At 45.5% G+C, this 17,540-nt stretch overlaps 1 protein-coding gene across 1 annotated transcript; it reads left to right on the forward strand.

Annotated features, from left to right (window-relative positions):
• Positions 1-4,703: 4,703 nt before the first annotated feature.
• Positions 4,704-15,894, forward strand: LOC139046853 (methyltransferase-like protein 27). Its single transcript, XM_070520771.1, has 6 exons — positions 4,704-4,774; positions 6,136-6,277; positions 9,117-9,242; positions 11,505-11,643; positions 12,745-12,834; positions 15,530-15,894. The coding sequence occupies exons 2-6, from the start codon at positions 6,155-6,157 to the stop codon at positions 15,724-15,726; spliced, it is 675 nt and encodes a 224-aa protein (XP_070376872.1). The 5' UTR covers positions 4,704-4,774; positions 6,136-6,154; the 3' UTR covers positions 15,727-15,894.
• Positions 15,895-17,540: the final 1,646 nt, after the last annotated feature.

A 17,540-nucleotide genomic window follows, 5' to 3' on the forward strand; every position in this document is an offset into this window, starting at 1 on the left:
GCTTCTGTCATATCTTGTTTGTTTGTTTGCTTGCTTGCGATATGCCGTACAGCCTCAGGCTCGTTCGTATGAACTACTTTGGTTCAAGTATATGCCTTGGGTTGGCCACAAACAACGACTTCCTTCTGGTACTGTCACTGTTGTGCTTAATTACAGGCATTTAGTTCAAACTGCTTTATGTAAAGAATGATGTGTGCATCTCAATGGTTTGTTAAGGTTAAGTAAAAGAACGCCTGGGCATTGAATTGTACGATGCAAATAAGATAACCCTTATTACTGCAAGTAAAGAGGATCGCATGCAACAGCCTAATTTAAAATGTACCACGTTCATTTCACTGTAGACATTCTCTAGATTTGAACTGTCCGCTTACGTTGCATATACATAGCCACGTGCTGCTTTGAATTACGCCTAAGTTTTCCTTCCTAAGGCTGCGATGCCGCGCAAAGCAATAACGAACGTCGAACCGGCAATTTCAACATCGCAGCCGAGATTAACAATGTCTTAGGTTCATCTTAAAGACGAAGAGCACAAAAACTAACTCTAGGTGGGCGTGTCTATGAAGCAAAATAAACAAAACAAAAAGAAAGCAAGAGAAGCGAATAGTGACTATGGGATAATTCAGTGCAGTGAACGTGCAATTTACAGTAACTAACAAAAAAGTATTCTTTTTTGCTCGTGGCCGACGCCTAGGCGAGGATATTCGCCCAGTCCCCGAATAACTCGCCGGACCTTTCAATGAAGTTAGTATGCTTCTTCTTCCGCAGATGCCTTGGCATTCTGCGTTAAACACGAAATGCGACTGGCGTTCTGTTGTGTGAGCTCGACACAAATGGGGAGTGGTGTAAGGTGCCGCACGTGGTCCACTGTGGAGCCGATAAAGAGGCCGACATTTGTGAAGCGATTAAGACTTTCGTGTACCGTTAAAAACGTTAAACGCGTTATCTCTTCTGTCTTTTTTTTTTCTTGCGCGTCTTGTTGGAACCAGTCATCCTAACAATAAACAGACCAAGGAAGTTGTGGGGAATAAGTCATTAGATGGACAAAACGGTTTGCTTGCAGTGTGTGGTCAATCAAGATGTTTGATTTGTCGAACAGCATAAGTATGTGGCGCTCGGTAATCAGAAAAGCAAGATGTGCAAAAAAAAAAAGAAAAGCGTACACTTCAGCAGCGCTAGAGGTACACAGAAGATTGCTTTATAACAAACGAAAAAAGAACTATACAAGGGAAACACAGATTAAGACGACGAGTGCTAATTTATTTCCGTCACGTGAAAAAGGGTCCCGCCAAATATAATTGAACACTGTCTTTGCACAAAGCAACACTGTCGTGCGGCTGACGAAGCTACATTTCACAAAGCGTGACTCTTGTCCACTCTATAGTTTTTTTTCTGTGAATTGTTTGTTCTAGACACATGTTCTGATGTTTCAAAAGGGTGTAATGACGGTGGTGCATTTCATTACTTGATAACGCGTAAAAAAAAGAAGTCGAGATGTCAATAAAACAAGTGACGTGTAGAAAAATGTGGTTGGCGTCCTTCTTTTCGATTTTGCTCCGCACGAATGAACGAGGAGAATTGATCATTGGAAATACGCGCAGAGGTCGGTCTGATGTGCGGCATATTCTAGCTTGCTACCCTGAACAAGGGAAAGAGGGCAAAAGGAGGAGGAAAAAAAGGGGGCAATGAAATGTGATAATGAGGGCAAGAAGAATGGGTGCGTATACACAGTAACCACGTGACACAGTGCTTTCTATGAAGTCGCGAGTTCCGTCTTGCACTCTGCAAGTACTCCACAATAGCCAGAGTGTTTGTCACAATATTACCTAGTGGGAAATCGGGCGCCACTGTCTATGCGAGTTTCTTGACGGGCGTTGTGCCGCCTTGGGAATACCGGTATGCGAGTTTTTGACGCTTTGCCGCGGACGTGGCTTTGCGTCTAAGGCATGGTCCCGGCTGTACAGATGAAAGCATCTCAAGATAAAATAACCGTAAAGTGTTTTCACTACCGGGTATTACATCTTTGAGTGAAGTTTACTCACCCGATGTGCATAAGCGAGCGCTGACAAACAAGAAGAGACCACTAGCGCAAACCTTGCGTGGTAAATAAATTGTGGGGTTTTACGTGCCGAAACCAGTTTCTGATTATGAGACACGCCGTAGTCGAGGACTCCGGAAATTTCGACCACCTGGGGTTCTTTACCGTGCACCTGAATTTAAGTACACGGATGTTATCGCATTTCGCCCCCATCGATATGCGGCCGCCGTGGCCGGGATTCGATCCCGCGACCTCGTGCTCAGCAGCTCAACACCATTGCCGCTGAGCAATCATGGTGGGTAAAAACCTTGCTTGTTATTAACTTTTGCTTCATATAATTGTACATCCAATCACAAGTCCTCCTGGTTGAATCTAAAAACATGTTTTTTTTTATAAATAAAGAAAAAAATAGCCATGTTTTAATAGATAATTAGTCATTGTGACAGATGGAACGGTGCTAGCCAGGCACGCCTTTAAGGTGTCCTGGTTCCGCGAGAACGTCATCACAGCATTAAACGTTTATATCACAAGAGTGCGCTTTCGTATTGGCAACTCCAGAATCCATAGCTTGTGCTGGCAACACTATCCAAATAAGCAAAGATGGCCACGGCATCCAGGTTCAGGGCGGCCCTATAGCTTGGTGCTGCGCTCACGTTTCTCGCTTGTGGCATCAAATCTAGGTGTTTCATCGAAGCCGCAAAAGTAGTTGCTGCCGATCAACTTATTTAGATGTGTCTCAACGATGTCAACGGTGAAACCACGGTAATAGCAGACGCAACACATGCGCTGACTATCAACGGGAGATTTATTTCTGGAAACGAGTTATTTGTTACTTATATTTCTTACTGACATGCGCTTTTAAGGCAACGAAAGACAATGACAAAAGATCGCGTTTGGACCAGTTACCACGAAGTAAAGATATACAAGATAATGGGAAAGGAGTTGAAACAAGCCTCTTCGTTTTCGGTGCTCGGTTAGTCTTAGCCATGAATTAATCCCAACTAGCCCAGTTTTCTATCTTCTTCATTTAACCAGACAATTTTTGGCCAATTTCTCACTCCTAGTATGCGCCGCGAATACTCAGAACAACAACAGCAACAGCAACAATATCGACAATGACGACGACGGCAACAACAACAAAAACAACAACTGTGTGCGTCTTCACTAACACGAATTCCGCGTACATTCTTTACAAGAAGGTTCAAAATTGACAAAACGATAACACGTTTAGACATATGCTGCAAGTTTCGGAATAGAGCAGTACGATGGCAGGTCACGCTAAACCAATGCCTGGGTGTGAGCTTGGCGCCTCCGTTAGCCTATAGTCGGATACAACTTTAGAAAAAAGGGGAGGCCCCTCTCAGATGACCGAAGCGGCGAAGTCACCGGCCCTCCGGCGCATGACGTCGGTCCAGAGTGCGCGCCCATTGGTGGATGCTCGTGTGCACCCGCCTCGGAGGAGTAAACGCCCCCTTTTTTCTAAAGTTGTATCCGACTATAGGCATGATGGTGGTGATGATGATACTGGTGACGATTTCTTCGACAATGGCAGAAACCCACTTTGGGGGATGCACCAAAAGTGGATGGTTATTATGGTGGTGGTGGTAAACTTTATTGAAAGGGGGACGTGGCTGAGGGATCGGGCTCAAGTAAGAACCTGGGCCTGCTTGCCCTTTTCCGCCCAGTCCACCAGTTCAAGCTGTCGGTCGACGTCCCCGGAACTGAGCCAGGCTGTCCAGACAGTCTCGCTGCTGACGGGGGGGATGAGAAAACGGGAGCGAGGTGCATTCCCGCATTATGATAACAACAATATAAATTTAAATTACTAAGCAATTCGGTCATAAATCAAACGAAATAATGCGTAATAAAAAAGCAGCCTTGCGTAAACATTAAACAAAATTAAGTTTAAATAATAATGATAACAAATAAAAAGCAACTTCTTTGGGTAAAAATCAACTCGGAGATTCTGAACAAAACTTTGTAGTTGTCTTTCTGGCATCTGAGTTTCATAATATGGTAAAGAATGAGTAACTCGTTGAAATGGTGATGGAATGATTATAATGCGGAAAAATTAACAAGATTATGTCTTTGGTGCGGCAATCCCACCCCCAAGAAAGAGAAAGAAGATTGTGCCCTGCTCCGAGGTTACATTGACTAGCTTTCGATGCAGAGTCCCGTCTATAAATTTTTAGCATTATCGATCTGTACTCGTGACCTCTACACGTTGTTCTATTGTAATGAATATGAAACCATTATACACTCAGTTCTTCCTTTCTTTCTTTTTTTGCTGCCTTTTCACCTCATCGCTCAAAATTTTATCGAACTCCTTCAGCATTTCCTGTTCTAGATAACTATATACATTTTGCGTTCTCAATGATTACTTTAAAGCTGCTATCATTTGGAGCCGTACAGTCTGGCCGCTGCCACAGGGCAATTTACAAAGCACGCCATGAGTTTATAGAAGCATCAAGCCGGTTACGTTGCTGCGGTTTAATCTCTTCGGTGAGATTTCATCACATGCTCTTTCAATCACTATTTTTTTAAAACTGAGCTATATGCTGTCATAAGCAAGCATATTATTTTGCTTGTTTATAAATCTTGTTGTTTACAAATACCCAATCGAAGTATCGCTGGTGTGGCCAACCCTCTCGTGAGTGTGTGCCCCGTGTTGAAAAGGAATGGACATCGACATCAGCACCTCGCGCCTGCCTGTTCCCGTTCGTTGGGGCCACGCGTCCGGTAAGTGAGCGTCCCATACCCGAAATGTACCAAGCATCCCGCTACACGCTGTCAATAGGTGTTAAAGGTGGATGCAGTTATCGTTATTTGCTCAGTAACATGAAAAGGCGAATGGCCATCATCTCGATAACCGCGATTACAACAAATCGCACATAGCCATCTCCCGATCGTTGGCTTTATGAACGGAGAGCATCGCCGAAGTTATGTCAGCAGGGTGCAGATTTACGTGGAACTGTAACTGCATGGACCTTACGTGTGGCGCGTTACAGGCGTCGAGTCACCGGGTCTTGCTTGACGTTGGAATTTCACAACAGTGCGTTGGCGTGGCTGTTGCAACTTCTAAAATCCTCTCAATGGCCCATCTGACATATTTAGAACGTTTGCAAACGGACACACTCCGAGACGACGGGTCGGCAAGACCGTCCTTTCTTTTTTCTAGCTGTTTCTACAAAGCTCTACACGTCAAGGCTTCTCAAACCACTTTCGTGCCTTAACTATCACCTGCACTCTACTGGAAACCACGTCAGAAACGTTGCTGCTAGATAATTCAGTGCAGAAGTGAATGTTCCGATGACCGCAGACGCCGGGCCGGAAATAAGTTGCGAATTGGTTACAGGCGGTTCTTGTGTTGAGTGCAGTAGTAGAAGTCTTGCTTTTATCAGGTGGAAGAACAGACTGGTAGGCTAGTTGGTACTGCATAGCTTGAGGTTAAGCGCAAGAAAGGACGTAGGATGACAGAATGGAACGAGGACACATTGCTACTAACAACTTAATTTTTATTGCACATGTTTAACACATACGTATATACCATGGTACAAAAGGAAGAAAAAGTCACCGTCGCAGCATAGAGTACTTTTCGGCATAATCATCCACCACAGGTCGCTACCGCGATAGGAACAAGATTTCATCTTTTTTTTTTTACAGCAAAACAACTGGGCAAATTACAGAGTTATTGCTTCTAATCATTTCGAACGCCTCGATAATCTCCCTAGTCACTAGATCTGGGTTTCTGAATGCCACTTGTGTTTTGTCGAACAAGGTTTTACCTAATGCAAACAGGGGGTAAGGCGTGCAGACACGGACACAAGAGAAGCGGTTGTGTTGTCCACTTCTCTTGTGTCCGTGTCTGCACGCCTTACCCATTGTTTGCATTATGAGTCCTTACCAACTAGCTCAGCTTTCTGTCGTTCTAAGGCTTTGCAGCTGCAACGCAAGCAGTGTGTGGCCTTTACCAGACTGCTAGCATAGTTCGACCCCAGGTGGTTGGTTCCTTCGTCCTGTGTTCGGGAGCTGCAAGCTCGCGAGACCGTTTCGACGGTCCAATCAGACGCGTGAAAGTTCGCGCGCATATCTTGTTGCAGCCGCCCATTCCAGGGAGACATGGCCAAGAAAGCCTCGACGGGTTCCCTGGACCGGTCGGACCTCGTCGACTTCGTCGTCGACGACCGGACGGCCGATGAGACCAGGGCCATCTACAACAGCTGGGCGAACAATTACGAGGAGGTGCGTAACCAAACAAGGCCACCTATAGTCTGTAGGCTGGGTTATATGCCGAAGTGGAACATTACGGTGGACAGAGAGGGGCACATGCGAGCTCGTATGGTTTGGCAAGCGTAAGCCTACGTCTGGCTAAGTTGAGATACTTACCTAAGTTGCACTGCAAGATAAGGCACTTAAGGCCTAATGTTGGCCATTGGACGCCTTAGATTGGGCCAATATTGCAGTGACCTGTCGCGATGGTGATATTGCCAATGCACGAGTGGTTTAGCAAAATAAGGGACGGGCTGGCTGTTGTCGTCCATCTATGTTTATTGGGTGCCATTTGCTTAGGAGGCATAAATGTCCATTGGATTAAATGTACCAAGGAGTTCATAAAGTTCAAACGTTTTGCTTTGAGCTTCTAACAGCTAGGCTGCCTCAAAACGGCTAAAGTAAATGTTCATGTTCAACTTATTATCTTGCTGAAACAGTAAAAGATATAGGCCCTCAGAAGTGCAGATATAATACCCCTTCTAAGCAGCTGGCATTCCAATTTGAACCGGGTTTGAGCGGCTGTAATGGCCATAGATCAATTTTTCAGTTAAAGTGAAAGTAATTTCGGCACTTCGATTCGAGCGCACAAGATATTGCTTACCTTCATTCTTTATTTAATGCAATGACTGCTCATTTTACCCGTTGGCTTGTGTATTCGCGCCTTTGCAGGGAGAGCAAGCATTAAATTTAAATTTCACAATTCATCAGCATATTGTTTTACATTGTGTTTAAGCGATAAAATGTTAGTTGATTTAATTGCGGTCCCTTGGAATTCTTTGGCATTCACCCAAAGCATGATGCACGAGCATATTTCTTTTTTTTTTCGTCATCTTCGAAATGCTGAGGGCATGCCAGGGAGTCGAAACCATGACCTCTGGCACGAATGCAGAATGTCATAATACTTGAGCCACAGTGGTGCCTTCTATGGGAGGTAATGTGAAGGTATTGCAGGATTGATAGTGAGGTTGTTTTGGCATCGAAACACACACGTGACCCACTAAAAGTACACGTGACCTACCAAACAGTGTCTGTGGGTGCTCTCTTGGCACCTTTGAATTAGGCCACGTTCTAAAAGTTTGTGATGGTGGCGTTTGGAGCGAATCGGAAAGGTTGTAGCAGACCTCTGGGCCAATCGGAATTTAAAAAAAAAATGGCGAATTCGACATCGTGGAAGTATTTGTCAATTACCACCCCGTGTCTGTCAGCGCTAAAGCATGTTCAACATGAAAAAATACCGGCGAAATATGTACATACCTAATTTCTAATAATAATGTCTAATACTGGCGTCGCATGATGTACTTTCGATAACGATTGAGCCCGATGCGGATCAAAATTGTCGACTTCGATCGGTCGTTTTGTGCAAGCTTAGAAGGGCTACTATCATCCGCTGTCTGGTTCATCACCAACGGGGCCTCAGAGCCCACACTGATGTTGAGCCAGACAGCGAATGGCAGCGCCTCCAAGCTTACGCAAAGCAGCCAATCGCGGTCGAAAATTTCTATCCCGATCGGGCTTGATCGCGATCGAAGATGCACTGTGTGTCACTCGTAAAAGTTATGAGGTCATTCGCACAGCGGCCATACCTCATGCAACTTCAGTTACAGTCGATGAGCGAAGCATGCCGGTGCGTTCGTTTGGCTTCGTCACTTTTGGAGCCGAACGCACTGGACGTCTCTCGAGACTTCACGTGGGAGCTGCGCATGCGCATCGGTATCGTGACAGCACTATGGTGGCGGCGGCAGTGGGACTACACCTCTTGGGTCCGTATAATTTCCATCGCAATAAAGAAGTGGGAGAGATGGGGCACGGCAAAGCGGTGGTTCACCCTTCTTTACTTGTTCCGTTTCGCACAGGGTATTGCGATGTGTCAGCTGAAACAGCATCGTGTAGTACTCCTCCGAATCAGTTCTGACACATACTTATTCTGCACTAAAGCGAAGTGCCTATTTTTCTAGACCCTCTATTGCGTTCCACCTCCATCAGCAGGCGACCACCGCGACCCGGGAAATCCGACCCGCGTCCTCTTGCTTTGCCGTGCGAATTACAGCCATCTAGTCACCACTGCGAGCACGGAAGTTCTAGTATGTGTATGCACGTCGCATCAAGGGCCAAAATGGCCTCGGTGTGTGCATTGTTCATGTCGGTGGGACGACTATCTTTTTATGCGAAACATACTAGCCGCACAACCACGCTCTTCCTTGCTGCGCCGCGCGCGGCCGCGTAGCTACCATATTCCCGATGCTCGACGAGCGTTCGGGCTGGCATGGGCCGCGTGCGTTCGTAGACGGCGCCGTCGTTTTCACTGCTGGCCGCGTCTGGATCCGCACGCTCGTCGCTGCGTGTCTGTGCAGGAGTCGCGGGGGGGGGGGGGGGGGGGGGGGCGTCGACTGCGGATGGACGCCAGGCCAGGCGCAGGTGCTTGCCGAAATATCAAAAAATGTGTTAAAAGGTGTAGGTTTAACTACCCTTTATGGCCGATGCCCTGTACTAAAGAGTTGACTCCGATGATTGGCCCCGAAAAGACTTGATCCTGCACAGAAATGTGGCGAGAAAATACGAGATAAGCGATGTTCAAACAAAGAGCCACTACTTTAGTGATCACCACAGCGTATTTTTTGGTTTGAAAATAAAGGAATAAGCAGAGTAACGCATGAGTTGTTTCTTCTTCTAGCTGAACCAAATATAGCCAAGCAACAGCAGTTCACCAGGCTAAACAGTAGTTCAACAACTAAAATAAAGGCTAGTATGCTTCGCATCCTGGGCTTAACCTTAGCTAAGCCACAGCCATTTTTTTTCTTCTTTGGCCCAGGACATGGCACTGCAGAAGTACAAGGCTCCGAGCATCATGGCTCACTTCATCAACCAGGAACTGCAGGTCAAGAAGGACGCCCTCATTTTGGACGTCGGATGTGGAACCGGACTGCTCGGGGTGCAGGTATGATAGTTACCGCATTTATAATGTATGCAGGTAGCATCGCGCTCAGCATGAGCTATTTAACGTGCGACCACTTTGGTACGCGTGATGTAGCTCATATACTGAGCGTTATAGCGCAATCTAAACACAGGAACATTTGTAAACGTACACGTTTTCAAGTTCCACAGATCTTTTGCATACTGCCAACAGCCCCGTCTGCACAAAAAGAAGCAATGATGTCGCGCGACCGTTGTGAAAGATAGACGTTGGGGCTAGCGCATGTCGCGCGCAGGTGACCGGCTAACCTGTCCATATCTATCCGTCACAACGGTGGTCACAATTCGGCACCGCCGAACTGAAACACAGGAAGTCCCGTATAGGTGACCGGCATTATTTTGTACTAAGTTGTAGTAGCTGCACAGCAGGCTTCTCGCACTTAAAACAATGACGTTAGCAGGCAAGAAGTTGCGGACACTTGAAGATGTTGTCACCATATGTGTCACAAGCAGGCGTTCAGAAAGAAGTTGAAACCAGAACATGCGCTAAGCCGCATTCGCGACAGCTTGTCCATATTGGCTGTTTTGCCAATGTAGTGACATTATTCGCGACAATATTTTAAATTGATACTAAAGTTGGTCCGGAGAGGCTGGACCTGGCGTCATCACATTACCATGACGTCATGACGTAGGGCAAACTTTGCTGACATTGTGTTGCAATAAGGCTGAGTACGATGACGTGGCTCATAAAGAAAGTGGAGTGCTGCGCGCTTTCCTTCTGGTTGCGCTCGTGCTTGACAGCCGCAGATATCGCAAGAACGAAAGAAGCCCTGTTTTCATTACGATGCAATTACGCGTCTGCATGTACTTGGTACCGAAACCAAGATAGGGTTGCAGAAACAAGCATTATATTAAGTTACACATGGCGTCTTGGCGCCCGGCGGTACTATTTTCTCTAGGCTCTAGAAGTCTTATGCTAAAGGAGTTCTGCGGAAGCGCATTTAACGCAAGAAATGACAAGTCGACTTGGACATTTTAATGAAGAGATAAAAGATCAAGGAGAGCGAGGCAATATACTAGACTGCTATCCCTCTATGTAACACATAGCTCAAGCAGGCAATTTATCAGTCTAGCATTTTGTCTACGTATCCTTAATATTTTCTCTCTTTCTTAAGACATCTATCTATCGTGTATATGGTTGCTTATGCCTGTAACGGATCCGGTCCTATAAATTTCTTCCCTGCATCGTTTTCATCACTACTCTAAACGCCTCTCTCTCTTATCTCGACAGCTGAATGGTTAATGCTTCCATCCGCTTTAATCTAAGCGCGTGTGGAAGGTGCACATTTCCTATTAGTCTCGCTGGTTAAATACCTTCGCATTCCATTAGAATGTACTGAGTTGTGTCCGGATTATTGCTGCAGCAGACACATAATCCTCTTGTGAATATTTGCTCATGTATGGTGTTGTCCTTAGGCAATCAGCCTGGTTCTTAAATAGCAAGGCACTGCCCTTTGCATTATCGTACAGATTTCGCTTTCTAATTTCTTTCTTGCCATTCTTGCAAATCGCCATGGCCTTCTTTGTTTCCTTTCTTCGCATCCAATTTACTGTTTTTGTTTCTCTCACTCTGTTTTCGATGACCCCTGCTTGTCTATTTACACTTTAAATTTACCCTAACCTGGCTGCCAACATTGTTAGCCTCTTCCTCCATTCTGTGTCCATCGTATAGTCATTACAAACAGCGCCGCTAACTTATAAAGAAAATGGGCTCCTTTATCATCATCATCAGCAGCAGCAGCAGTAGCAGTGGCGGCGGCGGTGCCGCCGCAGCTTATTTTGACGTCCACTGCAGGACGAAGGCTTCTCCCAGCGATCTCCAATTACCGCTGTATTGCGCAAGCTGATTCCAACTTGCGCCCACAAATTTCCTGATTTCATCACTCCACCTGATTTTCTGGGGTCCTCGGCTGCGCTTGGCACTCATTCTGTAACTCTAATGGTCTTACAGTTATCTGCCATACTCACTGCATGGTTTTCCCAGCTCTATTTTTTTTTCTCTTAATGTCGATTCGAATATCGGCTATCCCCGTTTGCTCTCTGATCCACACCGCTCTCTTCTTGTCTCTAAACGTTACGCCCAACATTTTTCGTTCCATCTTTGTTTGGGCAGCGTTTAACTTGTTCTCGAGCTTCTTTGCTAACCTCCAAGATCCTTTATAAAAAAGTTAGTATACGCTGTCGTTATCTCAGAGACCACATACTTTCTTCCTATCGGGCATTCCAGCTCAAGAACCTCGGCTACAGCTACATGGACGCCCTGGACTACAGCGAGGAGATGATGAGCGAAGCGAAGAAGAAGAATCTCTACCAGCGCCACTTCCTCGAGAAGGTCTCCAAGAACAAAAAGCTCCCACTTAGGGATGGTGAGTGCGGTAGGAGAAGCGGAACACACACGGGTACGGGCATGGCTTCCTACAGTGGCAGAGCCAGAAACTTCGTTCGGGGAGGAATTATGGAGGGGGAAAAGGAGGAGGGGGAGTCAGCCAGCCAGCATTATAGTACACGGTAGGTGGGAGAGGGAGAGGAATGTGCCCGGTGTGCCCCCCTCCCTTCCTGACTACGTCCCTGGCTTCCTACTGAAATTGCTAGAACGAAACCTGGCGGTACAGTCGTTCAACGAGGATAGGGCTTATTGGTAGTGCAGGGATTTGACAAAATGTTGGCATATCTGCCGTAAGTATGTTAATATTTAAGAATGTAAATAACTAATTATTACAAACTAGTTATTTAAGAACGAAACAAAAAAAGTTCTGGACTTTGCTCCCTGTGGCGGCTAACAACATGCAGTTGGTTTCGTCCACGTAAAGGCTGTTTTTTTTTAATATCTTGTTGCATAACAGCTGAGAAATATGTATAACTACGAGGATAACCGAATAAGCTTTCGTTAAGTGGAACAGTGACGTGATGCCTGCTGTCCAACGGAACTTGATCCATGCCATGTTATATTTTATTTTTTTCTTGTTTAGTTCTTTGCCATCTGTCTCTAAGCTTTGCCTCTCACATGTATGTATGTGAGAGCCCTGTCTCGGCTTCATATGCCTTCTTTTGTGCTTGGATATCATGAATATATACAAATAATCCTAGCTTCTGCATGCATCGTTCCACAACGTATGTGCAGACAGCAGTTAGCCGTAAGCTAAAGCTTCTTTCGATAAGCCTGAAACTTGAAATGTAGTAACATTGTGTTGTAGCGTTTGCTATACTCAACGACCACCCGACATCCGCAACCTATTTTTATTGCAATGAATTTCTTGAGCTTGCCGTTAACTAAAAAATAAAGGAAAATGACTCATCAGAACTCCTTTAGGTTGTCATAATTTATTTAGAAGGCAAAGGTATCGATCATGTAAATGACTTGAGATAAGCTTGGTAAATACTCTTGGCATACGCACCACACATGTTAGGGAAATGAATCGCAGTTTTCTTTACCATATTTTGCCCACTTCTTATTTCATGCCATGCAGGTGAGTACGACGTTGTGGCCCTGTGCGGTTGCCTCATGCCCGGCCACATCATGCCGGACGCTCTTCCTGAGGTAGCCAGGCTCCTAAAGCGTGAGTTTTGATTGATTGATTGATTGATTGATTGATTGATTTATTGATTGATTGGTCAATCATCATAGAGTACAAACCTGCCACATCGTGTTTGTTTATTGCACGGCTACACGTCCTAGTGTAGGGGGAATATAAACTGTAGAGCTTGTGTACTCTAGTATTATTTCCCCTTTTAAAGAACCTCATGGTATAGACATTACGTGGTTTCTCATGGTCAATGTCGCGTTGGAACGTTAAGATCTATCCAGCTATTTGCATAAGACGTACTGCTGGGCTAGTTGGTTAATCGTGATCGAATATGGCAGTCTGTGTTTGAGTGCGCTGCCATAATCTATCTATCTATCTATCTATCTATCTATCTATCTATCTATCTATCTATCTATCTATCTATCTATCTATCTATCTATCTATCTATCTATCTATCTATCTATCTATCTATCTATCTATCTATCTATCTATCTATCTATCTATCTATCTATCTATCTATCTATCTATCTATCTATCTATCTATCTATCTATCTATCTATCTATCTATCTATCTATCTATCTATCTATCTATCTATCTATCTATCTATCTATCTATCTATCTATCTATCTATCTATCTATCTGCCCGTACATCCGTCCGTCCGTCCGTTCGTCCGCCTGCGCGTCTGTATGTCTGTGTAACCTTTCTAAAATAACTAGCCCTTGTTGCACTAATAAGCAACGCCAGATCGAATGGAGTCGCCACCTGCCGGACATTGCCCGAACCATGCATAGTGTGGATGGCGCTGCGTCATCCACACGGTGCGTAGATGTGTACACACCTACGCGTACGGTGCACATATTCCCTGAAATCTGTTTATTTTGTGTTTGTAGCGCAGCCGTAAATGATGGTATGCATTTTTAATGATGTACAGCAGCATTTGGCCATTCCCTGTAGCCTTTGTGAGCTGTAGTAAGATCAACGACTGCACAGTGCATGATCTGTGGTCATCGCATGCTCCGGTAGTAATTCCTTCAACTCTATGGCTGCTTTGTGTTTTAAGCGCATCATAAAGGCATTTGGCATCGTTTTGACCGAATGAAGTGTTTGAAGTGCGACGTGAATGCGGCGTTTTAGCGACTTCTTGTCAGGATGTGTTGTGATTCCGTAATCACTGTGATGCCGCGAAAAGATAGATGAGTTGGCGCAAAGATCACTAAATAGCAGAAAAACCGAAAAACACATTTACAACATGTCAGGGGACAAAGTTGATCGCAGGCTCATGAATGTCATTTGATGATCACGCGACCCTATAGATGTGCCTGATGTATCCTTTTAGTGGGTTCTTCTAACACCACTGCAGACAAATTATTCTGCCTCGTAAGGGAATCGCGGTACTTTGGTACTTTCTTTATCTTCTACAATAAAAAAGCGAAATTAAAGTATTGCACGAGGATCATGTGGGACGTGGCACTGGCAGACGCACGAAGCCATAACACGAATTTCCAGTGGTTACTATAATTTGCCCTCTGGTGTAGCCTTGTTAGCTTGACAGAAGGTAGCGCCCTACGTTTGTATAAATTACGAAAATACATAATAATTCTGGCTCTTGTAGTAAGCGAACTTTTTCCGCGTATATTTCGCGCACGTGACGAAGCAAGAACAGATTTGGGCTAAGTGCTACGTTTTTTACTGTTACTGCGATACAAATGAGAGAGTGTAAAGCGGCATGGCGATACTACTGACGCGCTGACACAGAGGGACGTAGCTTCTTTCCCTGAACTTGGTGACTGTATTTCATTTCACAGATAATAAAAATGTTGATAGGTATATGCGTACAAGTGGGGAAGTAGAGTGCACGCACACTACCTTTCTATTTCAACCTCATTGTATAGCAATACAGGCTTATTTTTAATATAACTAGGGCAAGATTAGCAGAAAGTGCTGCATTAGTCGAGTTGCACTGGAGCGATTCCAACAGATTCCACGGTGGCACCCGGCCACCCTGGGGTCGAGTGCCCCAGTCTTCTATAGAATTGAAATTTGTTCTTCTTTCACAGGAACTTTCTGCGCGTGTTGTGCAAAAAAAAAACAAACAGTGGCATTGAAGCTAGGGCTAAGTGTTGCAGGGGCAACGTGGCCACAATTAGCACATGACCGGGGTAGTTGGAGAAATATGGGAAAGCCCTTTGCCCTGCAGTGGGCGTAACCAGGCTGATGGTGATGATGGTGAAGCTAGGGCATTATATAGTGCGTTTCGTAAGCATGCAATCGGCCCGAATGACTTCCATCGAGGCGTCCGCCGTGTACATTTCAATGCAAGCGGTGACCGCCTACCCACTCTAACGCGGCGACGGTGTTGCCCCCCCCCCCCACCCCCCATAAAAAATATTAAATTATGGAGTTTTACGTGCCAAAACCGCTTTCTGATTATGAGGCATGCCGGAGTGGAGGACTCCGGAAATTTGGACCACCTAGGGTTCTTTAACGTGCTGCACCTAATTCTAAGTACACGGGTGTTTTCGCATTTTGCCCCCATCGAAATGTGGCCGCCGTGGCCGGGATACGATCCCGCGACCTCGTGCTTAGCAGCCCAACACCATAGCCACTAAGCGACCACGGCGGCACCCCCGTCCCCCCACAGTTCTACCGAGTACCGAGTAGGCCAAAATAAAAGACTCGCCGATGTAACGAAGTCTCTCTGAGCAACCCGTTCGATCGCCACGCAGCCAACGGCCGCCTGATGTGGGTCCACCGCACGCTGGACTACTACGAGAGCAAGTCGGAGCAGTTCCTGGAGACCCGCTTCACGGGCACCCTGCAGGCGCTCTGTCGCCAGTTCCGCATGGAGATCGTCGTCCGCAAGAAGGTCCAGGAGTACCGGCTCAGGTGCGACGGCCAGATCTTCGCGCTCAAGAAGAAGTGAAGACGCGCAGTGGCCATGATTCCTCCTCCTCTCTCATTACGCGCACTCTCCCCCGTGCCGGCAAAGGAGGAACGGGCTCGTTCGCGGGATTCGACGACGCTCTGGCATGCGGCGCAAGCCAAGCCGGCATCTGCTTCTAGCACGAAATTAAATTTACGCATTGTGCGGCGTACTGTATGATTGAAGAACAGTCGGGCAGCGCAAGGTGTTTCGCCGCATAACGTCCGCCATCTTGTCCTGGTCGTACAGGACGCGCGAGGAAGCGCACTTGCAGAGAATTAGCGTACGTCCATATTTTGCCGCGACTCTTCTCTGCGAGCTACGAGGCACTTGGATGTGGAGACCTGTTCCTTGACTCTACAAACCAACCGCGATCGCCTTCCTGTGTTGTATACGAAATTACTTGTCCGTTATCGTGTTTAGATTACCAAGCGCGCGCATCTATCAACCGTTATGGATTTTAGCATTTCCTGCGTCCCGCCATTTAAGGCCTTGCGAATGCCAAGGGCGAAGAAATTAACGATAAGGTTTGTTCTATTCTAAAGAACGCATGGAAAAAATTTGCATTTTGTCATCTCGTCAACAAAACGCGCCCGTTCTCGTTGGTGGAAAGACGAGTGCGCGCGTGATTATATATCCGAGTATTAATACTTTTCCATATCTGCCGCGAGATAGCAGTGGCTGTGGTACTACGCAGCTGAGCACGTGGTTGCGGGTTGACTATATAAGTATGTCTATATAATAAGGTCTACAGGCTTTGAAATCTATTGTAATAACTTAACGAATAATTATCTATAAACGCACTATAGATTGGGAATTGAGTAAATGTGGAATTTATTTTTTTTCTTTAGACAGTCTATAGACTGGAAATAGACGGAAACCAATCATTAAATTTGGCTACTTTTGTATATAAACACTTTATACATTTCTCATAGACAAATTTGATCTATAAAAGGGAACGTTGTCGATAAGAACTCTATTATAGACGGTCTGTACACAGTTTCAATCAACTTTTTAAATCGAGTTGTCCCCTGTGTCTGACTGAATTACAAACACAATGTGCAAACTATCTCGGGAATCACCTGGCGTACTTTAAGATTTGGTGAATTCAATTAAAATGAATGGATTGCGTTGCAATAATGCCGTGGCATCTTAATAATAGCGCCGGGGTAATAACGTCGTGGCGTTATTGCTTTGCAATAATGCCACGATGACATTCGAACCCGGAACACCATTATCATGAGCCCTGCGCTATAGCGCGGCACCATAACACCACTTTTTTATTTTTTTTAATTACATAGGGGCATAATTATCAGCAAAAACAAGAAAAAGAAAATCGTTCCAGATGTTTAACGCGTCTGAAAAAAAAAATATTCGAAAGTCAAATGAGCACACGCAAGCGCCCAATAAAGATATCCAGTCCGGCAGTGTTTCTTTTGCCGCATACGTACTACGAACCGCGTTCTTCAGGGACATTCTCCAAAGATTGCTTAAAAAAACAAAGATTTCGACGTCACACCACACATGATTCGTTTCCCAAAAGATCCCTGTGACCCCCCCATATGACGTTGTGTTCGTGTAACTTAGTCCACACGGAGCCTTTGTCACAGTAGAACGTGTGACATGCACTCTGAATCAGCGCGGAGCGCTCGGTCATTTCTTTTTCGAGAATCTGCTACTTGTGGGCGCCATAAAACCCCACCGAAATGTCCGCTATTACACACAGGTTCTTGATCGGCTGCTGTCATCCCGTCACTATAATGTTATAACTGTAGTGACGGGCCCGCTCATTATATTCTGTTCTACACATTTTT

The sequence above is a fragment of the Dermacentor albipictus genome, chromosome 6 (assembly GCF_038994185.2).
Source record: "Dermacentor albipictus isolate Rhodes 1998 colony chromosome 6, USDA_Dalb.pri_finalv2, whole genome shotgun sequence".
In the NCBI taxonomy this organism is placed as follows: domain Eukaryota; kingdom Metazoa; phylum Arthropoda; class Arachnida; order Ixodida; family Ixodidae; genus Dermacentor; species Dermacentor albipictus.